This window comes from Amblyraja radiata, chromosome 5 (genome assembly GCF_010909765.2).
Source record: "Amblyraja radiata isolate CabotCenter1 chromosome 5, sAmbRad1.1.pri, whole genome shotgun sequence".
Taxonomy (NCBI): domain Eukaryota; kingdom Metazoa; phylum Chordata; class Chondrichthyes; order Rajiformes; family Rajidae; genus Amblyraja; species Amblyraja radiata.
In genome coordinates, this window is record NC_045960.1 from 32,471,465 (window position 1) to 32,496,239 (window position 24,775).

Genomic DNA, 24,775 nt, shown 5'->3' on the forward strand with positions numbered 1-24,775 from the left:
TCATGGATGCCTTGAACACGCTGCCAGGGGTGGTGGTGGAACCAAATACTATAGTGGCATTTAAGAGGCTTTTAGATAGGCACGTGGCTATGCAGGGAATGGAAAGGATGTGGATTACGTGCAGGCAGAGATTAGTTTAACTTTGCATCATGTTCGGCACAGACATTGTGGGCTGAAGGGCCTATTCCACTGCTGAACTTTTCTATGTTCTAATATTTATCTAACAATAACTATTCAGTAATGATCAAAACATTATTAATTTAGTATTTGCTTTTCAGCTTTTATGAGCTACATTGTTGAGCCCCTATTTGTGGAATGGTCACGTTTTACTGAAAACACACGTTTGACCGTAACAATGATGAGCCATCTGCGAAAGAACAAGGCAAAATGGCGGGGACTGGTTCTCAAACGACATAACAGTGAGGAAAATTCTACTCAAGCGAATGAAGATAAAAGCAGAACTTCTCAGGAAGATGAACATCAATAATCTAATCCAGTTAAATGGTCCAGTTAAAAAATGCCATGTATATTTCACAATCACTTTCCTTTCTCAAAATTTGCTTTTGGGTGAGGTGAAGAGATCGTGAGGACTGGGAAAATGCCTCCAGTGGAAAAGTAGGAAGAGGACAATTTGATACTGACCGTCTTTTGCAAGTTTCCTGATCCGTCTTTAGTTTTGTAAACACGCTCCATATATTATTACCTCAACAGCCTCCCAATTATATTGAATAAAAAGGACTTGGTATTTTTGAATTGCAGCAGAAGCAAAATTCCATTCCCAAATTGTCAAGCAAAAGGATCAAACCTTTTACCTAGCTTGATACTGTTGGTTAGAGAAGAGTTTGGGCTGAAAATGAGTCTGAATTGGGATGGAAGAGCCAGTGAAGGAACTTCATTGTGGTGCAGTAACAAAACTCATAGGCAATGTGGCTTTGTCTTTAAGTGGCGACTGTTGAAGAACACGGTATTCAACTGTTCTGCAGCTGGGCTGCACCATTGCGAAACACCAGCTTTGACTGAACTCACAATCTCTTGGATTTTGAGTGTGCACTGAGAATAATCCTTTTTTGGGAACGACAACCAAGCTTTTTTTCATTTTTGTATCTTTTTCATCAGAAAGCAGATGTGGCATTCAGAACTGGATTGCATACTTACTGAGTACATGTTTAAATTCATTCTTGTATAGTTATGAAAAATAAAATTAAGATGGAGAGATGTAAATATGTTCAGTTAAAAGGCATACAATTCCAGGGTTTATTCTGTCCCAGTGCATCTGTGTCAGTTCCTGATTTTCTAGTAAACATTATACATTAGGGATGACAAACAACAAGATCGGTACATTTAGAATTCTGCATTGAGAAAATGTTTCACTGTGAAGAATAAATACCATAGGTATTAAAGCAAAAGCCAAAAATTAGAACCATAGATCAAATGTAAATAGTTATATAACACTAAAAAAAATTTAAACTATAAAGCCTTAACATTGCACTCATTGCCATATTTTTACTGTTTTGATAATTAAGCACATCTTTGTATTAAACTAATTGTAATTACTAATTACAGCAAGCTGTTTCATTTCTATTTTCTCATTTTTAAAAGTAATATTCAATAATAGTGAAAACATTCCACATTTTTCTTACATTATTTAATTTGTTTTAAGTTGTAATTGAGGATGATTTTGCTTTGCCTCAAGAGAACAAGGACTCAAACTTATCTGAATCCTTATCAAGTTGAAAACTAATTTTTGTTTTGAACCAAATTGCAATTTTCCTGAATTCCCAGGTCATCAAGGTTTAAGAAGGTAAATGCCTTTTTTTTTAATGTACGAATCATAAATTAACAAATCGAGCTTGAATGCCATGTTCACATCCCAGAAACTGAAAATCAAAGGGATTGGACGTATTTTGTTATTCAATTTACTGTGCAAGAAAATCTTTTACAAACTATTTGCAGAAATGATTTGTCATATAATCCTTCTGTTTTTACAAATGAACAAACAAAACATTTTAATGTTTGCCTGTCTTTCTGTTCAGTGGTAGGGAAATAAAGTTGGAGTACAGATGTGCCATAATCTATTATTAAGGTAGTACAAAGTTATGGGATTGAACAGCCGATGCTTATTTCTCTATAACCTTGGATTTTAAGATATACACAAAGATAAACCTCCCCATGTTATACATAAAAACTTTAAAACTATAAAATGATTACTCTTGCAGATGTATGTACACCTAAACTCCAATCAATACCCAGAGGACACGGTTTTGATTTATAGGTTAGGATCAAAGTACATTCCTGTAATCTGTGTAAACAAGCCTTACAGCTGTATGATAGTATCATTATAATGTAAACTTTGTCAAATGTTGAAAATCTGTGATGCATATTCTGTGAAATTTGCTGTGACTGCTATGCAGTGTTGCCAAGAATCATTATTTCTAAAACAAAATCTAAATTTTAATCAAGAATGCAATGTATAATTTCAGTTCAAAATTTTGGACTGCAACAATTAATCATAAATAGACTTTTGTAAATGTTACTGTTTCCACTTATGAAAATATAAACATCTAAAACAAACTGGTATATCAATCTAATTGGACTGATGGTGATTTTAATATACAATTTACAGCAGAGTAAAACACAAAGGAGTAATCTACAAATTCCTCTACCGTGAGCTGATTTTATCACCGTGTGCAGTTTCCCAAAATTTGGCACATAGGTTTTGTCAAAAATGTTAGTTGATTTGATTGGTAATTTCATTTTTCATTTTGTTTGCTACGGTCCACCTTGCTGGACAAGCAGTGGGTGCTGTTGTTGCTCCTTTATAGTCTGCTTTGCCAGCTTGAATCACTGCTCCTGACAGGTCTGCCTTCTTGCTGCTCGTGGGTCAATTATACTTAGCCTGCCTTTGCCAAGGTCATGCGTTGCTTCTCCTCAGTCTCCTTCCCAGTCAAAGAACCTGCTTTGTAGGAAGCCCTTTCCTCCCTCTCTTTTCTCTCTCCTACTTTACTGACTATTGGGCCGCTGTTAGAGTGAGCCCCAGCACAAATTAGAAGAACAGCACCTCATATATCGTTTGGGTAGCTTACATCCCAGCAGTATGACCATTGATTTCTCTAACTTAGGCCGAATGGCGTAATTCCCTTGCTTTCTCTCTCTCTCTCTCCATCCCCTCCATCTTCCCAGTTCTCCGACTACATTTTATCTCCGTGTCTTCCCCTAACCTGACTCTCAGTCTGAGGCAGGATTTCAATCCAAAACATCACCCATTCCATCTCTCCAGAGATGCTGCCTGTCCCGTTGAGTTGTTCCAGCATTTTGTGCCCAACCACCTCATGGTCACTTCACGAAACAGTGAATTGTTTTTAAATACAAAGTTATTTTTAACAGCTACAGATGTATTTTTGTTACTGCAAACTAATAGTCAATTTCTATGGTCTCCAGCAGAATAACTGGCAGCTCTTAAAGAGATAGTGGTATCGGATTACTATGGGGCTACTCTATCCACTATAACTGAAATCTGTTATAAAGAGATGTAATAACAAGGGTAGATCCACTCACCACCCTCTGTGAGAGGAAAGTTGCTCCTCAGGATCCTATTAAATGATTTCTCTCACCTTAAAAGTCATGTCCTCTAGTTTTTGATTCCCCTATCCTGGGCAAAATACTATTCCACTCATGATTTTATACACTTCGATAAGATCGCCGCTCGGTCTCCTGCATTCCAAGGAATAGAGTTCTACGCTGCCCAAACTCTTGCTATAGCTGAGGCTCTCAAATCATGGTGACATCTTCATAAATCCTTTCTGCACCCACACCAGCTTAATGACATCTTTTCTACAGCAAGGTGACCAAAACTGAACAGAATACTCCAAATGCAACCTCGCATTCTCAATTCCATGACTAATGGAGGCCAGCCTGCCAAAAGCCTTCTTTGGCACCCTATCTACCCGTGATGCAATTTTGAGGAACTATGTACTTGTACTAGTAGATCCAACTGCTTCACAACACTCCTCGGTGTTCACTGTGAAGGTCCTGCCCTAGTTTGACTTCCCAAAGTTCAATACTTCACTCTTATCTGAAATGGACACCATTAGCCATCCCGCTGCCCACTTGCCCAGCTAATCAAAATCCCAGTGCAATTCTTGACAACCATCTTCACTGTCTATGAATACACCTACTTTAGTGTCATCTACAAACATACTAATCATGCTTTAAACATTTTGATCCAAAACTTGATAAATGTTGATCTTTGGTCAGTGGGTGGTGAATCTGTGGAATTATTTGCCACAGAAGGCTGTGGAGGCAGTCAGTGGGTATTTTTAAGGCAGAGATAGATTCTTGATTAGCACAGGTGTCAGAGGTTATGGGGAGATGGCAAGAGAATGGGGTTAGGAGGGAGAGATAGCTCAGCTATGATTGAATGGCAGAGTAGACTTGATGGGCTAAATGGCCTAATTCCACTCCTATTCCTTATGACCTTAAAAATTACAAACAACAATCAGCCCAGCACCGTCCCAAGGACATACTGAGTCACATGCGCCACATCCACCCTCTTCTCTCATTCTCTCATCCAATTAACTAGCTCTCGCTGGATCACATGCGATCTAATTTTCCAGAGCAGCCTATCACATGGAACCGTATCAAGAGCCTTATGAAGTCCACATAGGCTATGTCTACAGCCCTGCCCTCATCAACCTTCTTGGTCACCTGTTCAGCAACTCAAATTTGTGAGACACGATCTTCCACATACACCACCATAGTGGGCCGGACATCAAATAATGATGAGGCAGAGTACAAACCTCATAACCTGGTGCCAATGTCAGCAAGACAAAGGAGATTGTGATCGAGTACAGGAAGCAAAGGAAGCTGGGTTATATATACCCAGATATAAATTGACGGAGCCGAAGTAGTGATTGTTGAAAATCTCAAGTTCCCAGGAGTAAATATTATCTGCAACTTGTCCTGAACCAACCATAAAGAAGAAATGGCCAAGAAAGCACACCAATGCCTCTACTTCCGCTACTAGAAGTTTTTGCAAATTCAGTATATCCCCAATAACTCACCAACGTCTACTAATGTGCCGTTGAAAGCATTTTATCGAGATGCATCACAGCATGGTTCGGGAACAGCTCCATCCAAGACCGCAGGAAATTTCTGAGAGTTGTAGACCCAGCCCAAACCAGCACGCAAACCAGCCTCCCTTCCATTGACTCCTTCTACACATCATACTGCTTCAGCAAGGCCACCGGCATAACAAGGATGAATGTCACCCCAGACACTCCCTCTTCTCCTCACTGCCATCAGGCAAGAGGTACAGAAGTGTGAGAACACATACCTCCAGATTCAGGGACAGTATTTTCCCAGCTGCTATCAGGCAACTGAACCATCCTATCACCAAAGAGAGAGTGGTCCAGAGCTACCATCTACCTCATTGGAGACCCTCAAACTATCTTTCATGGGACTGCTAGACTTTATCTTGCATGTTATTCCCTTTATTTTGTATCTGTACACTGCATGTGAAGCCATTGAAGACCTGGGGACTAAACAATTTGTATCTCCAAGTTTTTGGTCCCTGGGTGCAACTTTCCTGTGTTCCTCCATCTCCCCAAATTAATATCTTGCAACTATTTATTGATGTTACTGGAATCCTATATGAAGACTAATGCAGAATACCTGTTTAATTTATCTGTCATTTCCATATTTCCCGTTATAGATTCCCTAGATTCACTTCCTATCAGACCGACACTCACTTCGTTAGTTATGCATATGGATACATAAGAATTCTTGTTCCGGGTCCTCTCTAGGTACAGAACACAAGGATAGAGAAACTTCAAATGAGTAGAGTATATTTCAGTATAGGAGTAAAGAGGTTCTTCTGCAGTTGTATAGGGCTCTGGTAAGAGCACATCAGGAGTATTGTGTCCAGTTTTGGTCTCCTAATTTGAGGAAGGACATCCTTGTGATTGAGGCAGTGCAACATAGGTTCACAAGATTGATCCCTGGGATGGCGGGACTGTCATATGAGGAAAGATTGAAAAGACTAGGCTTGTATTCACTGGAGTTTAGAAGGATGAGGGGGTTCTTATAGAAACATATAAAATTATAAAAGGACTGGACGTTAGATGCAGGAAAAATGTTCCCACTGTTGGGCGAGTCCAGAACCAGGGGCCACAGTCTTAGGATAAAGGGGACGCCATTTAAGACTTAGGTGAGAAAAAACTTTTTCACCCAGAGAGTTGTGAATTTGTGAAATTCCCTGCCACAGAGGGCAGTGGAGGCCAAATCACTGGATGGATTCAAGAGAGAGTTAGATAGAGCTCTAGGGGCTAGTGAAATCGAGGGATATGGGGAGAAGGCAGGCACGGGTTATTGATTTGGGACGATCAGCCATGATCACAATGAATGACGGTGCTGGCTCAAATGGCCGAATGGCCTCCTGCCCTCATTTTCTATGTTTCTATGTATATAATATCTGTTGTGAAGTCCTCACACAAGTAGCTGACTAATGAGGTTCAAACCTGGTGTTGTCTGCAGCTGAGCAAAGATATCTGTCAGCTTTCACGGTCTCGACCTGAAATGTCACTCATTCCTTCTCTCCAGAGATGCTGCCTCATCTGCTGTCCCTGTGACGAAATAAAATTGACTTTGACTTTTAACTGACTTTGAGTTACTCCAGGATTTGTGTCTACCTTTGATTTAAACCAGCATCTGCAGTTCTTTCTTACACATCTTTCACCTTTAAGTGGTTTTAATCAGTGGTAGAAAACTAGAGGGTGGTGGGAACAAAGTCATCAACACCTCTTACCCAGAAATTGATCCACACCAACTATGAAATTATCTCTATCAAGCCCAGCACAATCATATCTAACCAATTTTCCACTCTCAAAATGGCAAAATCTTCTCTAACTAATAGGCCATTCTCACGTTGCGAGTTGAGACAAGAGGTACCCCAAGTGAAAGACTCGTGGTTGTGTACGAGATTGCAAGTGTATGATCAAGAGTTTAACCGAGTTCCCACGGGTATGACAAGTTTGCCGTTTACTTGTCATTTCTGCGATGTTCCAAGTTCGTCTCCCGAGTTACTCTTGAGCCAATCCTGATTGAAGGTTTGTTTTAATAAGCAACAGTGTTATGTTTTAATAAGCAACAGTGTTAAAGAAGACCTCTCCATCCTGTGGCTTTGTTTTAAAGATATAATTCAGAGCGGCCGCATCTATTGATGTGACCTACAAAGGGAAAATGCGCACCATCCAGTGCCAGAACAGTTATACTTATGATTTGTTTGAAACACACAGGTTTGATATGTTTTAATTGAATTTACTGCCATGTCTACACACTGCGGGGAGATGGGAGATTAAATCTTTGAATGTGGACGGATGTGCACATCAGATTGTTGTGAGACGGAGCTCAGGGTTCGCCTCCTGAGTTGCTTCGGTGCCCAGGTGTGAGTTGAGATGGAGAGAGGTTGGGGGGGGGGGGCGTCATTAATCTGTCTGGGGTGACATGGCTCTTGGGTTAGGCTGGGATCACTCTCTGCGGGGTGATCTTAGTGCGGGAGACAAGTGTAGATAGGTGTACTGACTGTGTGGGCAGAACTTTGGAAGTTATTGCCCACCAGTCTCAAAAGCCGCTGTGTCTCCCTGTCCCTGGGATAGTAGGGGGCAATCAAACAGCACAATACCCCCCTCCCCCTCCATGCCAACACGAAGGGCAACGATCCCAAGGCTTTAGCGTCAGAAACAGCGGGTAGGCGACAATCACCTGCCATTACGCGAGAGAGATCATGCACTGTTGTAGGTCTCCTTTGCACGTCGGTGTTTCTGTCTTTCTCCACTCATTGTTGGCCCTATCTGTCACCACCCCCATCTACACCCCTCTGCTTCTCGGCCATGTGTGTGACCCCTTCCCTCCCCTCTCCAGCTCCCCGCCAATTGCACCGGCGCGGGGGCTTTGCACTGTCTTCACGTCGACGATGCCAGCAGGTCAGTGCCAGTCACACCAGGGCAGTCGCTCCCTTCAGTTTCCCAGGGGGTCGGGACGGGACTGGAGTTGGGAGGGAAAGGTGGGGGGTGGGGGATGGGTGGGTTAGGTGAGCAGGAGAGTGGGGTTGTTTGCAGTTGCAGAGGGAGGGGGCAAGGGCGGTACAGTCCCAGTCTCAGCTCCGGTCCAGGGGGGTGGCCGGAGACTTCAGGACCAATGGGACACCGACCCCCAGGCCCACCGCAAGCACGGAGAACCCAGAGGCCAACAGCCAACAGCAACTCCAGCCCAGCCCCGCTCCAACTCCAGAGTAATCCGCTCCCCGATGGGCCGCTACGGCGACAAGTGGCAGTTCGCCCACAGCCCGAACTGCGCCCCCTCATCCGCCTCCCCAAGAACAAGACGTACCTTGCACACCATCAGCTTCTGCCCCTACGGGGAGCGTGTTCCTCTGGAGTTGGAGCGGGGCTGGGCTGGAGTTGCTGCTGGCTGTGGGTCTCTGGGATCTCCGTGCTTGCAGTGGGCCTGGGGGTCGGTGTCCCGTTGGTCCTGACGTCTCCGGCCACCCCCCTAGACAGGAGCTGAGACTGGGAACTGTACCGCCCTTGCCCTCTCCCTCTGCAACTGCAAACAACCCCACTCTCCTGCTCACCTAACCAACCAACCCCCCCCCCCCCCCCCCCCCCCCCACCACCACCACCTTTCCCTCCCAACTCCAGCCCCGTCCCGACCCCCTGGGAAACTGAAGGGAGCGACTTCCCCGGGGCGACTGGCATCGACCTGTTGGCATCACCGACGTGAAGACAATGCAAAGCCCCCACGCCGGTGCAATGGGCGGGGAGCTGGGGAGGGAAGGGGTCACACACATGGCCGGGAAGCAGAGGGGTGAAGGTGGGGGTGGTGACAGATAGGGTCAACAATGAGTGGAGAAAAACAGAAACACCGACGTGCAAAGGAGACCTACAACAGTGCATGATTTCTCTCGTGTTATGGCAGGTGATTGTCGCTGGGAAACTGAAGGGATCCACAATCTGCTGCTGGCTGCCCGCTGAGTTAAAGAGTTCCCACGGTAGACTCACGATACACTAAGGTAAACGCACGGGCCACTACGTTATTACAACGAGTTAAAATGTTTCAATTCTTAACCACAAGAGTAAAATTGACTCGTGGAAAATTTCAAACATGTTTGATTTTTTGCAAGAGTCGACAAGTTACACGAGTACCTGCCGTTAGCGCCACGATGCATTACGTTGCGTCCACGAATGCCGTACGCTAATCGTACGTTGTTACCACGAGGTTTAACTCGGGTTACTTCTTGTGTCAACTCGCAACGTGAGAATGGCCTTTAACCAGTCCTGTCCTTAATCACCACCACTTTTGTCCAAGTCACAGATCAAATTACTTTCTCCACAAACTTCATAACAAAAGAAACTGGATGACAAAAAGTCTATTCGTATTCTCAATATGTGCACGGCATAGATTACTGGGCTTCAGTCAATGGAACATTGCTGTTAGGCAGTATTCTACGAAACAGGGACAATCCTGTGTAACGCAATCCCATCCCCGGACCCTCCGATACACTGCAGCATTTTTATGTGCCTTTTCATGCATGGTGATAGTGCAATTGCTAGCCCAATTAATCCAAATTCTAGGAGCTATAAATAGGTAAATGCTATTATATGAAATAAAGAGATAGTCAAAAAATGAACAGTTACCTGACTGTGGAATCAGAAACCTTCTACTAAAGCAAAGGAGAATTACTTCCAAAACATCGTGTTAGTACATTGATTTTGAGATGGACCAAAAGACTGGCACTAGAACACAGTGCGATTCAATCAAAATCACTGTGGTAAGTACCGATTTAAAAGATCACCATTAACACATCAAAACATTGAGGTCACCTCTAAGCTATGACAGACCATCAACGTTCAAGTTGTATATGATGTGATTAAGCTTGCTCAATCCAAATATTATAAGACAAGTTTGGTTAATAGACTTGGTTCCAGCTGATGTTAAGGACTTCTAAATTTGGATGAAATGTTCTCAAGTACCAATTAAGTATTTCAAGATCACAACTTTTATTCCCCTTACTGTTCAGTTTAAACAGTGTTCAGACCAATATTCAATTCCCTAAAGTAGTCAAGTTCCAGTTGGGTTGAGCCTAGGTTCAATTTATCACAATGCGTTGGCATTTAAATCATTGTTTTAACGTTATTAGCTTACGTGCGTCATGTGTAATTCAAATGATAACACTGTCTCCCTCCAGCAACTCTAAACATTCGTCAGCCACTTGACCAATGCATTCTTTCCTGTATAATGACATTCTGTAGACTTCAAAAACTGGCAACATTATTCCTTAGCTTTAGTAAATAGTATTTCTTCATTCTGAATTTTTACATTTTTTGACACCTATGGATGAGTGGTCGAAAAAGTTAATTCACTCAAAGATATTTCTTTCCCCCTCTAATTTTTGGATCTTTCATTTTCTGGAATATCTCAAGGTTTTACCTTCCACTCCAAGGAATAATGTCCTAGCCTGCTTAACCTCTCCCTATAGCTCAGGCCCTCAAGTCTTGGCAACATCCATGTAAAGCTTCTCTGCACCCTTTCCAGCTTAACATCTCACCTGTAGCAAGGTGACCAAAATGGAACACAACACTCCAAAGGGGGCTTGTACAACTGTAACATAAACTACCAACTTCTATATTCTGTACTCTGATTAATGAAGGCCAATGTGCCGATAGCTTTCGCAACCACCCTATCTACTTACGTCAATTTCAAGGATATATGTCCTTGCACTCCACAGAACCCTCCCATTCACGGTGTAGGTCCTGTGCTGGTTAGACCTACAAAGTGCAACACCTCACACTTCTCCGGACAGATGCTCCTCGACTTGCGATGTTTCGACTTACGATATTTCGACTTAACGATGGTGCAAAAGCGATACACAACCAATAGAAACCGTACTTCGAATTTTGATCTTTTCCCGCTAGTGATATGCGCTATGATAGCCTAAAACAGGAGTTGCAACGGCTTCAAGAGCTGCAGCCCAGACCCCACGGCAGTACAAATGGCACGGTGGCACAGCAGTAGAGTTGCTGCCTTACAGCGAATGCAGCGTCGGAGACCCGGGTTCGATGCCGACTACGGAGTTTGTACGTTCTCCCTTGACCTGCATGGGTTTTCTCCGAGATTTTCGGTTTCCTGCCGCACTCCAAAGACGTACAGGTATGTAAGTTAATTGGCTTGGTAAATGTAAAAATTGTCCCTGGTGTGTGTAGGATGGTGTTAATACGCGGGGGTCACTGGTCGGCGCGGACCCGGTGGGCCGAAGGGCCTGTTTCCACGCTGTATCTCTAAACTAAACTAAAGTCAATAGCAAGCAGAAGTTAAAATCGCAGGCAATCAAACCAAGTATTGAGCGGCACTCGAGGCCGGACGAGGGCTTCAGACTGCGACGTGCAACAGAAAACCTCAGTATGCCCCAGTGCCTTCTCCCACCATTCTCGAGCCTTTTCAGAAGAGAGAGAATGGTTGGTAGGTTAGATGTATTAAATGCATTTTCTACTTCCGATATTTTCGATGGGTTTATCGGAACGTAACCCCATCGTAAGTTGAGGAGCGCCTGTATTAAATTCCTCAAGCTACATGCACAACCATTCAAGATCCTGCTATAATTTTTGATAGCCATCTTCACTAACTGCAATATCACACACTTTAATGCCATATACAAACTTATTAATCATGCCTCATATGTTCTCATCCAAATCATTGATATGGATACAATCTGGGTTTATCCTTAATATCATTTGCCAGAGCTATCTCCTGTCCTCTTTTTGCCCTCCTGCGCTCCTCAGTTCCCGAAACTTCTCCGATACAGTTGATCCTAGCTGTTTATACCTACTCTGTGCCTCCTTCTTATTCTTGACCAGAGCCTCAATTTCTCTCGTCATCCAATCTTCCTTATGCTCACCAGCCTTGCCCTTCACTCCAGCAGAAACATAAATGACCTTGTCAGCACACTTAAAAACCTCCCACTGTCCGGTCATTCTTTTTCCTGCAAATAACCTACTCCAATCAACCTGAGCGAGTTCCTAATACCTTCAAATTTGACCTGCTCCAACAAGCGAGTTCGGTATTCCGAAAAACACAAGAAATCATGGGATTTGTTAAAGGTTGATTGCTACCCGGTTTCCCCCCCCACCCCCACCTCGAGTGTCTCATTCCCGCCTGGGGGCGGCCTGAGACATCCGGACCAACGGGACACCGGCCCCCAGGCCCACCGCCAGCGCGGAGAAGCACCAACCCCAGCTCACCTCCCCCGTCCAACCGACAGCTCGGACACAGCCAGCGTCAACTCCAGCTCAACCCCGCTCCAACTCCAGAGGAACCCGCTCCCCGATGGGCTGCTAGGGCGACAAGTGCCAGTTCGCCCACGGCCTGGCCGCATTGCGCTCCCTCAGCCGCCACCCCAAGTACAAGACGTACCTTCCACACCACCGGCTTCTGCCCCTACGGTACCCGCTGCCACTTCATCCGCAACCCCAAGGAGGAGTGAGGGCCCTGGCCTCGCCTGGGCTCAGCCTCCTCCGGCCCGGCGCTCGACTGGGCCGCGCTCTGGGCGGCCTGCAGCCCTGACCTGGAGTTGGAGCTGGCCCGGACTCTGGGCTTGGGGCTGGAGCCCGTCCGCAGACCCTCTCTCCAACCAGGACGACTCCGGCAGCAGCGACTCAGAGTCACCCATCTTCGAGCTGCCCATCTTCAGCAGGATCTCGGTGTCGGACTGAGGGGAGGGGGGTGGAGGGCTGCCGGCCAATCCGGCGGGACAGAGCCGAGCTGGAGCCAGCGGCTGCAAATCCAGGGCCGACCCGCCAGCCCAGGGCCACCCCCGGACAGGGGCGGGATGCCGGGGAGGGGACGGGGATGGCCCAGCAGCAACACAACAGCGGCCACAGCGATGGTGAGCGAGGCCCCACCACGACCACGGATGAAAAGCAAGCCTGCACACAACGCAGCACCACCATTGCCGGGACTGGTTATAGCTAGTGACCTATGACCTCGGCAGGCGCAGTCGGAATACCAAACTCGCTTATTTAGAATTTTAAATAGCAGGCCCACCCTATCTTTATCCATAACTATCTTAAAGCTAATAGAACAGTGATCATTGGTCCCAAAAGGATCATCCACAAACACTTAATCTATTCGCTCCTCCCAATTTATTAATACTAGATCAAGCGTTGCTCTCTACCACGTTGGGCCCTCTGCATATTGCCAGAGGAAACTTTCCTGAACACATTTGACAAATTCTACCCAGTCTAAACCTTTTGCACTATGACAGGCCCTGTCAATGCTTGGAAACTTAAAATCCCCTACTATGACAACCTTATTTGTCCTGCAGCTGCCTGCAATGTCCTAGCATCTAATTCCTGCTCACTATTCGTGGGCCTGTAGTATACTCTCAACAAGGTGAACATCCCTTTCATATTTCTCAGCTCCACCCATGTAGCCTCACTGGATAAACATCAGTAATGTCATCTCAGACCACTGTCATGAGTCATGACATCCTCCTTAATCAATAAACCTCTTTTACACCAACTTCTACCTCTCTTGTAACATTAGGAGATATTATTTCATTGAAACATGCAAGATTGAGGGGACCAGCCACTTAAATACCAGTTGCTCACAGGCTGAATTATCTGCAGTTAGTGACTCACCTCCTGGCCCACTTTACTTGTGGTCTACAAGGCACATGTCAAGAGTGCGGTAGAATACTCCCCATTTGACCAAATGAGTGCAACTCCAACAACACTCAAGAAACTTTTAATTTACTTTAGAGATACAGCGCGGAAATAGACCCTTCGGCCCACCAAGTCCGCACCAAGCAGTGATCCACACACATTAACACAAGCCTACACACACTAGGGACAATTTACACCCATACCAAGTATACAAACGCAAGCCAATTAACCTACAAACCTGTACGTCTTTGGTGTGTGGGAGGAAACCGGTTACATAAAGAACGTACAAACTCTGTACAGACAGGACAAACTTTGTATAAAGTCTAGGACAAAACAGTTGACTGGATCTGCATTCTATCAATTGCCCCAAATATTCAGCCATAGCGGGTTCAGCCTGTACCACCTATGATGACATGGAATTCTCTAGTGCCCAAAGGGATACAAATGCGGAAGCTGAGTTCTTGGACTACAAGGGAATCGTGGATTATGGGGCAAGAGCAAGAAATTCAAATCACCTGTATTTATTTTAAATCAAGAGTTCTAAGAAATTACATTATGTACTCTGTGCACTGTGGACGGCTTGATTGTAGTCATGTATAGTCTTTTCGCTGACTGGATAGCACGCAAAAAGCTTTTCAATGTATCTCACCACACATGATAATAATAAACCAAACTATTATTCATAACTTAAATGACAATTTAAATCCTGAGAAGATTACGGAGATTCGTTATGTCAGAGGATTCTCTTGAACTTCTACAGGTGTACAGTGGAGAGCATATTGACTGGTTGCATCTGGGCCTGGTTCGGCAACTTGAATGCCCAGGAGCATAAGAAGACTGGAAAAATTTGTGAACACTGCCCAGTCCATCACGGGTTCCGACTTCCCCACCATCCAAGGGATTGACCGGAATCACGCCTCAAAATGGCAGCTAGCATCAGAGACCCAGACCATCCCAGCCACACACTCATTTCACGCCTGCCATTGGGAAGGTACAGGAGCCTGAAAACTGTAACGTCAGCTTCTTCCCTACAATTAGGCTGTAACCTCAATGTTGTAAACACTACAACACTTAGTGTTCGTGGCAACATCAACCGTAAAGGGCCTGTCCCACGAGCATGCGACTCCATGCAGCAAGCGCGACCTAACGTGGTCGCTTGAGCCGTATGGCCTCGCGGGACCGGTCCCACTTCGATTGCCGGAGCCGTAGGGAGCTGGTCCCGACATCGCACGGGGCTCCGAAAAACTGACCGTGTTCAAAAATTCCGTGCACCAACGGCCTGCCGGCCCGCAGCCACCTCGACGGGCATACGCAGCGTCTCGACGCCGGACGCACATCTTGACGCCGTACGTCACGCGCGAACTTCCCGCGGACTTCGCTCGAACTTCACGTCACTCACTCGACCTCCACGCTGCCCCCGCTTCCGGTTTGGTCACACTTTCCGCATGCAGGTCGCATGCTCGTGGGACAGGCCCTTAAGACTGATGAAGGACCTGGGGATCAGCGGACAAGCCCTACGCCAGGCCATCAAAGAAACATCACGGGTGGCAGAGCGGAGTAGCCAGTGGCTCTGGCTGAAGAGGAAAGACCCCATTTGGTCTCCCAAATAACTGACTAGACATGCAGAGGGGGGTGGTTCTGTGACGCCAGAATGCACCGCTGAGCCACTGGAGACGTCGTGGGTTCAATCAACGAAACGTTGAAGAAAGTAGATGCCCACTTGATAACCCCAACGACGTGTCTGCCTAGCCTTTCTCAACATCGGAGGAGCATAGGTGAGTGCATACGGCTCCCATCACCACCGGGAGCAAGTTGATATTTGGCACTTTGGATTTTTTAACATCTTGTCCTGTGTATTTGGAAACATATTGCTTACAGCATACTATGTTTACATATTCTGTTTGCTGCTGCAAGTAAGAATGTCATTGTTCCATCTGGGACATATGACAATAAAACACTCTTGACAATCAGAGATTGGTACATTTAAATCCATAATCTAATCGTTATGCACTTTTAAAGATGGTGATATTTTATCGTAAGATAAACCAATTTTCAACTAATGATCACACTCTAGTGGTAGGAAATGAAATTCCATAAAGCTTAGTTAAAAAGCCCTACATGCAAATACCCTCTTATAAAAAATGGAATATTAGCTTCCTGTTTGAACTTTGGTATCATTAATCCTGGTCAGTCTTTACAGGTTAAAAGCTGTGTTGCTCATGTGATTTTATAGTGTATGCTTCCAGAGGTGAAGACCCATTTTACAAATAAAATTTTCATCTATACATAACTAAAGCTCTGATCTTGTTATCTTCCGGTTGCACTGTCATTCTATTTGCGCAAAAATATTACGCGATAGCGCTACGATTTTTCGCCAGCTTACTCACCGTTCTCCTGCACTGCGATTGCACCAATTTTCGGTCCGATCGGTGGTCTAATGCAAACTTTAGCGAGGTTTAAAAATCTTAAAAACTGCGCGTGCGCAGATCGATCTCTCTTGCAGTTCAGTGCCGCGTGGATTGGTCTTTTCTCCTTTCACTATGCGGGACAGTCCGCCCCTTCCTGTGCCATCGCGTCTGAAGCGGTGGATGGTCAGCGGAAGTTTCCAACCGGACAAAATTTTCGGAGGGACTGGAAACGGCCCGCACGGCACGAGAAATGTCACCAAACGGAAAGCTGAGAATCTGCTCTCGGCGGAGGAGAACGACCAGCAACCAGTGTTCCAGCGACCACTGTGAGTCCGCTCCAACCGCTTCCCCTCTGGTCCCCCTCGCTGGCTCCTGCCTCCCTCTCCCCTGATACCCCCGTATTTTCTCCGAGCTCTCTCCCTCCCCGCCCCCACACACACCCCCCCCCCCCCCCCCGCATCTCTTCCTTTTATTGCAGGTCAATCTAAATGCATCTTAACAAATACATTTTACATGTCTTTTTTTTAAATGAACCATCAAAGTTAACTATTTTGCCCCTTTAAATAAAAATTGAAATTGAAAACACATCATCCAACAGATTCCCAAGAAAATAAGATTTACTGAAATAAACCAATTTGCATACAACCAAAAAATGCACCTGATACAAAGCAAAATATTTAAAGTAAATCAAAGGTTCAATTTGTGTAGTGTGTGTGTGTGTGTGAGAGGGGAGGGGGGGTAACTTTTACATTTAATACATTTGTAAAAATGAATGCAAGTAAGTGAATTTTTCACACAGTTTAATTGTTGAATCATACATTTACATGACATGATCTTGTTTCACTCTGAACACTGCTGAAGTCTCATTCTCCAATCTTTACAAAATTTACAAGCACAATCCGAAGATAAGACACAAATCAAAAAGATTATTGATTGCTGGCACAGCATTAGCTGAATATACTTAAACGGTCACTTTGAAAGAAAAATAATTTCTTAAAAAATGAGATTTCATGAATTCTAGCTAAGTTCATATGTATAATTTACAATACCTTGTGCTAGTCTTCTTAACTAACAGCAGGTTATCCTCAGTGGATGACTTACATAGGAATTATGATTAACAAGCATTGCTCCTATTGCTTTCATCTATTTTACAAAGCACCACCTTCAGTGTTGCCCATTTCTTTTCACTGATTAGTAATGTTTACCAACTTTTACATTTCCTGGTTGGATTAATTTACCAGTCTTCAAAATATTTCGGTTGTCATGTTTTGGAATATGTTGCCCAAACTGGATGGGAGAAAGATAAATAACAATTATTCGTAAATTTTGATAAACTTAATTTTACAAAATTGTAATCAGTTTCCCCACTGCTTCGTTAAAATCATTTATTTCAATAAGTGTAGATTGTATGTGAGAATAATCTAGCTAGTCTGAATTTTGCAAAGTTCAACATGCCATCTAATTAATTGTATTACACTTTAACGTCCGTTGAAATTTGAGGATTCACCTTAATTTGTGAATAAAAGCAAGGAAAAGTGAATGGTAAAACAACAGTCCATACAATGACAAGACAGAATACAGGAAGGAGATAGAGAACTTAATAACACAATACCAGGACAACCTCTCCCTCGACGAATCCAAAAAAGCTAGTTATCAATTTCAGAAAGCATGATGGAGAACATGCCCGAGTCAGCATCATTGGTGTGAAATGGTGCGAAATAGAAATGGTTGAGAACATTTTTGACGTTACTATTACGAACAATCTGTCGTGATCAGTCTGCCTGTACTTCTTTAGGAGACTGGGGAAATTCGGCATATCTCCAATGATTTTACTAACTACTACAGGCGCACAATAGAAAGCATACTGTCGGGTTGCACCTCCGCTTGCTTTGGGAACAACTCTGCCCAAGTCTGCAGGAAATTGCAACGAATCATAAGTCTATTCCTGTCCATCATACAGACCAGACTGCCACCATTGCCTCCATCTACACTTCACATTGCCGTGGAAAAGCAGGCAACATAGACTTGTTCCACATTGGTCATTCCTCATCCTCACTCTTGTTGGGCAGAAGAGAAAGAAGCTTGAAAGCGCAAGCATTGAGCTTTGTCTGTTACTGATGCGCTACAACGCTGAGAAATATATTCTGCACTCTTTATCTTCCCCTTTGCTCTATTCATTGTTCTTGAGTTTGACTTAATTGTAATTAAGTATAACATTATCTAATTGGATAGCATGCAAAACAAAGCTTTTCACGGTACCTCAATACACATGGCAATAATAAAACCCAACCCTAAAAGTAGAGAGAGCGTATGGACTGGTCGCATCAGTATGGTTCGACAACTCGAATGCCCGGGTACAACAGAGATTGCAGAAAATGGTGGGCACTGCCCAGCCCATCATAGCTATTGGCATCCCCTCCATTGAGAGGGTCTATCGGAAGCCCTGCCTCAAAAGCCAGTAAGTAATCAAAGACCCACATCATGCTGGCCATGCTCTCATTTCAATCCTACCATCAGTAAAAACGTGAACACCAGGTTCAAGAATAGCTTCTTCCCAACAATCATCTGGCCCTCGAAAACTACAGAACATTAACCTCAACTATGAACTATGGCCTGTCTTTGGTTGCACTAAGGACTTTGGATGTCTTTGCATGAGTATTATGGTTATTAATTTATTGAACATCTTGTTTGTTGTATATTATCTCCGTGCATAGTGTTTCTGGGCTTTTTATGCTGCTGCTGTTGTGCTATTGTTCCAGTACATATGACAATAGAATATTCTTGAACCTTGATCTTCATAATGTGTGGTTGGAAGATTTTTTTTGCTATCAAGTACTGGGTATCAGACATTGGAATAGTCAAAAGTAGCAATGACAAGGATTATTGAGTTATTATCAGCATACATCTGGAAATTGCCCTCTTTTTGATACTATTGCAGAATTCCCAAGCAGATACAAAAATCAAAATGAAATGTAAATCTCCTAAATATTACCACACATTATAACAGCTGCAGTATGAGCAGATAGGAAGAACATGCCCATTTTAGTGGACAGTCATATTTCCTCAGCTTTGGAAATTTCACAAAATCCAACAAAAAAAAATGTAATTCAAACAGAAAACATATCTAAAAATATAGAAAACAAGGCAGTTTATAAATTATTTTCAAGAGTGAAGCGAGTACATTTTTCAGACAACAGAACAGCGAAACTACTTGTTTTGGCCACTCTTTTCAGACGCTATTGATGCATATGGAAGCTAATCTTTCTGACTAATATAGGGCCACAAACCAAACATATAATTTAGCCAAAGGTCACAAGCAAGATGACCATATTTCACAATTTGCGTTGCTATCAAAGAACTTCTAACAAGGTTAACACAATGTTTTGAAATAATAAATAATTTGGTAAACTGTTCAACTTTCCTTTTTTAGCATGCATTTAGTTACAAATAATGATACAAAACTTTAAAGCCATGTTAAAGAACTTCTACAATAATAAATTCAGATGCTGGAAATCTAACAAACAGAAAATACAGGAAACATTGAACAAGATGTGCAGTATCTGTGAATGCTATTAGCAAATGCTGCTTAATCTGTTGAGTATTTTTAAACTTAAATGGTTTATATGAATCAACTTACCTTTGAAGTCTCTGGACTCGATAGCGGAGAGAATTCAGAGGACTCGTTTTCTTTATCAGAAGAATCGTTAAGGTATGTGTGTTCAAACTTGCGTTTTAAGGCATCAGCAATAAGTGCTGCTGGATCAGAAATGTGTGCTTTATTTGCTGGTTTTTCCCTTATAGGTGTCCCTCCTGGTGACCTGTAAAAACAAGAACAAGTTTTTAATATATGCCAAATCTCTGAAATGTTCCAGTTCCTTAAATTACAAAATAAATACCTTTCTACTATTCTTAATTTGACCTTCTGCATGTCCTGCAATACATCCATCATGTTGAAGGAGTTTGAGGGTTTTTCAATTAGCTTTGCTTTGATGGTCACATGACTAGAATTTATCTTCGAAGCTTGGCACTTTTGATTGAGATCTTTAGTTGCTACAACATTGTTCTTGGTTGGTAGTGGTGGTGGAGGCGGCAGCGGCGGCAACATCTTTGGTTCAGTAGTAGTCATTGAAGGATGATTCAAAGCACCAAGTGGTGTTGATGCTGATCTTGAAAGAGGAATGAAGGTAGGAGTACCAGGAATGGCAAAACCATTTGATTCCAATCGAGATGAACCTAGGAGCAGAAAAAATCTATTCAAAAAGCAGTAAATTATTCAATATACGTCATAATGTGTTTTTTTAATGGTTTCCGTTTGAAGTGCAAAAGCCAATGCTTGGATTAGTCTGGTGACTCTTTTCTAGTAGTTTCAATGGTACTTTAACAGATTAAAGAGGCGTTGAGTATTTCTCATGTTTCAGTAGCCAGAACTGATCATAGTATTCAAGGTTCAGTGATCAAAGCAACATTTTTGAAAATATCCTGCAGATTTAAACCATTACAAATGTAAGGGGAAAAAAATCACATCAATTATGCTACCGTACAAAATCCAATCCTGCACACTTTTTTTTACCTCTTGTAATCTTTTAGTTATCCCTAAATATCTTTTGTGTACTTGCCAACAAATACGTAATCATCCACATAACTTACAAGTAGCACCTGGTCTTTGATCCTGTTTTGAAATAATCATGGCCATTTGCGACTTCAGGGATGATAATTCATCTTCAAGTTGAGCAATCTTATTTAAGGCATTTTCATTTGATACACCTTGGTTCCAAGCATTACTCTCTTTTTTTAAATGATTTACAGAAGTTGTCGACTTGTGATGAGAACTGATCTTACATTGTGCTTTGGCAGGATGCCATTCATTCCTAGGGTGAGACAAAGCAAACAATTAATTCTCATTATTAATTCATGCTAAAACTGATTTTCAGTATGTTAATGTTTGAAAATTAACTGTTACCCTAATCCATAGTATTTAAGTTATTAGCTTGATGATAATTTTTGCAATCTTTGACTATTTACTAAATATTTACAGAGTTATTACATGAAATGTTCACAGGTGTTTACAGAGTACAGGTGCACAACCTTTTATCCGAAGATCCAAATAACGAAAACCTCCGAATAGCGGCCATTCTTTCGGTCCTTGAAGAAAGGTCCTTGAAAACGTTCGCCGAGGGCGGCCCGCAGAGGTGACAGCGGAACCTCCGGTCGGTCCTCGAAGAAAGGGGAACTAAATCCCCATTCATAAAAGAGAAGGTGAGGGTATATTGCGCGGGAGGGTTAATAATTGACAATATGCTGCTGCCTGCCCGCTGAGTTAAAAAGTTCCCACGGTAGACTCACGATACACAGTGTTTCGTGAGTCTTGCGTGGGAACTTTTTAACTCAGCGGGGCAGGCAGCAGCAGATTGTCGCTCGCTTCAGTTTCACCCCACATACACCCCTCTGCTTCCTGGCCATGTGTGTGACCCCTTCCCTCCCCTCTCCAGCTCCCCGCCCATTGCACCGGCGTGGGGGCTTTGCACTGTCTTCAAGTCGGCGATACCAGCAGGACCGTGCCAGTCACCGGAGACGTCAGGACCAACGGGACACCGACCCCCAGGCCCACTGCAAGCACAGAGATCCCAGAGACCCACAGCCAGCAGCAGCCCAGCCCCGTTCCAACTCCAGAGGAAAACTGCAAACTGGCCGGAGACGTCAGGACCACCAGAAGCCGTTCCCCGAGCTGCGCCCCCTCATCGGGACACCGACCCCCAGGCCCACTGCAAGCACGGAGATCTCAGAGACCCACAGCCAACAGCAGCCCAGCCCAGCCCCGCTCCAACTACAGAGGAACCTGGGTTGCGGATGACGGGGCGCAGCTCGGGGCGTCGTAGGGGCCCATCGGCGAGCGGGTTCCTGTTGGTCCTGACGTCTCCGGCCACCTGCCATCCTCCGGGAACTGTACCGCCCTTGCAGGAGAGTGGGGTTGTTTGCAGTTGCAGAGGGAGGGGGCAAGGGCGGTACAGTTCCCAGTCTCAGATCCAGTCCAGGGGGGTGGCCGGAGACGTCAGGACCAACGGGACACCGACCCCCAGGCCCACTGCAAGCACGGAGATCCCAGAGACCTACAGCCAGCAGCAACTCCAGCCCAGCCCCGCTCCAACTCCAGAGGAACACGTAGGGACAGAAGCTGATGGTGTGCAAGGTACGTCTTGTTCTTGGGGTGGCGGATGAGGGGGCGCAGCTCGGGCTGTGGGCAAACTGCCACTTGTCGCCGTAGCGGCCCATCGGGGAGCGGATTCCTCTGGAGTTGGAGGGGGAGGGGGGTATTGTGCTGTTTGATCGCCCCCTGCTATCCCAGGGACAGGGAGACACAGCGGCTTTTTAGACTGGTGGGCAATCACTTCCAAAGTTCTGCCCACACAGTCAGTACACCTCTCCTACACTGCATTTCATACAAACATTTATTCTGCAAGAAAAAACTACATTGAAGACTCAAGCTCGCGACCGAGTTTACTGCCGCGATCAAGGCGCAAACTCGCGACCTTGCGGATATGAGCCGAGCACTCTACCACTGAGCCAGCCATTAAAATCTACGCTAAAAAATTTCCATTCCGAAGACCGACAAATTCTGAATTACGAAAAGTGTCTGGTCCCAAGGCTTTCGGATAAAAGGTTGTGCACCTGTACTATGTTTACATATGTTGTGCTGCTGCAAGAATTCCATTGCTCCATTTTGGGATATATCCCATTTTGGGATATATGACAATCTTTGAAATGTACATCAGAATGTTATCAGCATATAATTGGACACTTTTTTTCAGTATAGTTTATTTCTGAATAACTTTAAATTCAAACCATGTTTCTTAATAGCAGATTAATTTTTTTTGAATTGTCTATTATAAAGAATCTACAGGTAAAATAAGTGGAAACAAATTACAAATATACATTTACAATTATTGGTTTACACTTCAATTATTGGATTATTATCTATAATGAAAATAATAGGAAAAAAATCTGTGATGTGCTAATGTCCTTATAATTCTAAAGCTGCAGTACACATACTTACCTAAATCGAGTTAAAACGTCATCATCATCATCAGCGATCCATGCTACATCGGCCAACGATGGAACCATAGGTTTAGGGGTGTAGCTATTCAAGTGAGCCATACTTAGTCCTTCTAAAACCTACAAAAAGGCCTAGTTAAATGTATAATTCTATGCATAAACCTTTATAAACAAATGTACAATGGGAATTAGAGAAACAATTATAAAACAAATGTCACTGGACAATTAACAAAACACCAACTGGAACCAAATTTCAGAGATTTGACAAAAATACTTAAAATGAGAGATTGATTGACAAATGCCTACTACCCGTTGATCTGTGTGTTTAACGTTTTCACACTTTCGTGTGTAATTTGTTAAAAACGGCGTGGGGGTGTGGTGCGGCGAGAATAAAGAAGGACCATCGGGAAGAAATTAAATACTTATGCAACTTTGTCGCCGGCTCTTTGCATGCTTTGTATATTGTAAGCAAAACAATGAATTTCACTGTCCCAAGTACATGTGATAATAAAATATCATCATCATCAACAGGGTATTTTAAGATCTTTAATCACCATGCCAAATTCAGAAGTGGAAGAAACTTTGGTTCGCTATTCTATGATCTATATTTGTTCCTCTATCTTCCGTGCCTGTTGAGTGACCTATAGTTTAACCCCATTATAGTGATGGCATTTTACTAAATCTCTGAACACTACCCCTATGGCTTAGTTGGTGAGTCCTCTGGTATATCCTCTCCGAGTGTGATATTTTCCATGATTTGTAATGCTCTCCTACCTCTTTTACATCCCTCACTATCACAGGCGTTGACAAAGATCTATGTGTCTTCCCTAACCACAGGTGAGGTCGTCAAGTCATGTCAAGTCAAGAGAGTTTATTGTCATGCGTCCCAGATAGGACAATGAAATTCTTGCTTGCTGCAGCACGACAGAATATTTTAGGCATAAATACAGATCAGATCAGTGTGACCATATACCATAGAATATATATATATATACACACACACACATAAATACACAGATAAAGTGCATTAGGCTGCTATAGTTCATAGTTTGTTTGAAGTTGTATTTAATAGTCTGATGGCTGTGGGGAAGCAGCTATTCCTGAACCTGGATGTTGCAGATTTCAGGCTCCTGTACCTTCTACCTGATGACAGCAAAGAGATGAGTGTGTAGCCAGGATGGTGTGGGTCCTTGATGATGCTGGCAGCCTTTTTGAGGCAGCGCCTGCGATAGATCCCCTCGATGATAGGGAGGACAGAGCCGATGGACTGGGCAGTGTTTACAACTTTTTGCAGCCTTTTCTGCTCCTGGGCGCTCAAGTTGCCGTACCAAGCCACGATGCAACCGGTCAGCATGCTCTCTACTGTGCACTTGTAGAAGTTTTGCCAGCGGCACAACAGAAAATAGGTCCTTGAGGACTGGAGAGTGCCCAAAGTTGTTCCTTTATTTATTTATAGGGATAAACCAGAAAATTATTGGCCAGTGAGCCTCACATCCGTGGTAGGGATGCTACTGGAGAGGATTCTTAGGGGTAGCTTTTACTCTCATTTGGAAGTTATAGGCTAATTAAGGACAGTCAGCATGGCTTTGTGAGGAGTATGGC

At 43.8% G+C, this 24,775-nt stretch overlaps 2 protein-coding genes across 8 annotated transcripts in view; one reads left to right on the forward strand and one right to left on the reverse strand.

Moving 5' to 3' along the window:
* The window catches only part of pde7b (phosphodiesterase 7B), a 115,938-nt gene extending 113,367 nt beyond the window's left edge, over positions 1 to 2,571 (forward strand). For all 3 annotated transcript variants that reach the window (XM_033020952.1, XM_033020951.1, XM_033020953.1), the window contains one exon: positions 279 to 2,571. In XM_033020952.1, the coding sequence (XP_032876843.1) occupies positions 279 to 487 (209 nt within the window). In that variant the 3' untranslated portion in view covers positions 488 to 2,571. The remainder of the gene's footprint in view (positions 1 to 278) is intronic.
* The window catches only part of mtfr2 (mitochondrial fission regulator 2), a 55,887-nt gene that overhangs the window by 18,789 nt on the left and 12,323 nt on the right, over positions 1 to 24,775 (reverse strand). For all 5 annotated transcript variants that reach the window (XM_033020949.1, XM_033020946.1, XM_033020947.1 and 2 more), the window contains 4 exons: positions 23,175 to 23,293; positions 20,771 to 20,991; positions 20,020 to 20,356; positions 19,761 to 19,941 (listed from right to left, as the gene is read on the reverse strand). In XM_033020949.1, coding sequence (XP_032876840.1) covers positions 19,761 to 19,941; positions 20,020 to 20,356; positions 20,771 to 20,991; positions 23,175 to 23,293 — 858 coding nt within the window. The remainder of the gene's footprint in view (positions 1 to 19,760; positions 19,942 to 20,019; positions 20,357 to 20,770; positions 20,992 to 23,174; positions 23,294 to 24,775) is intronic.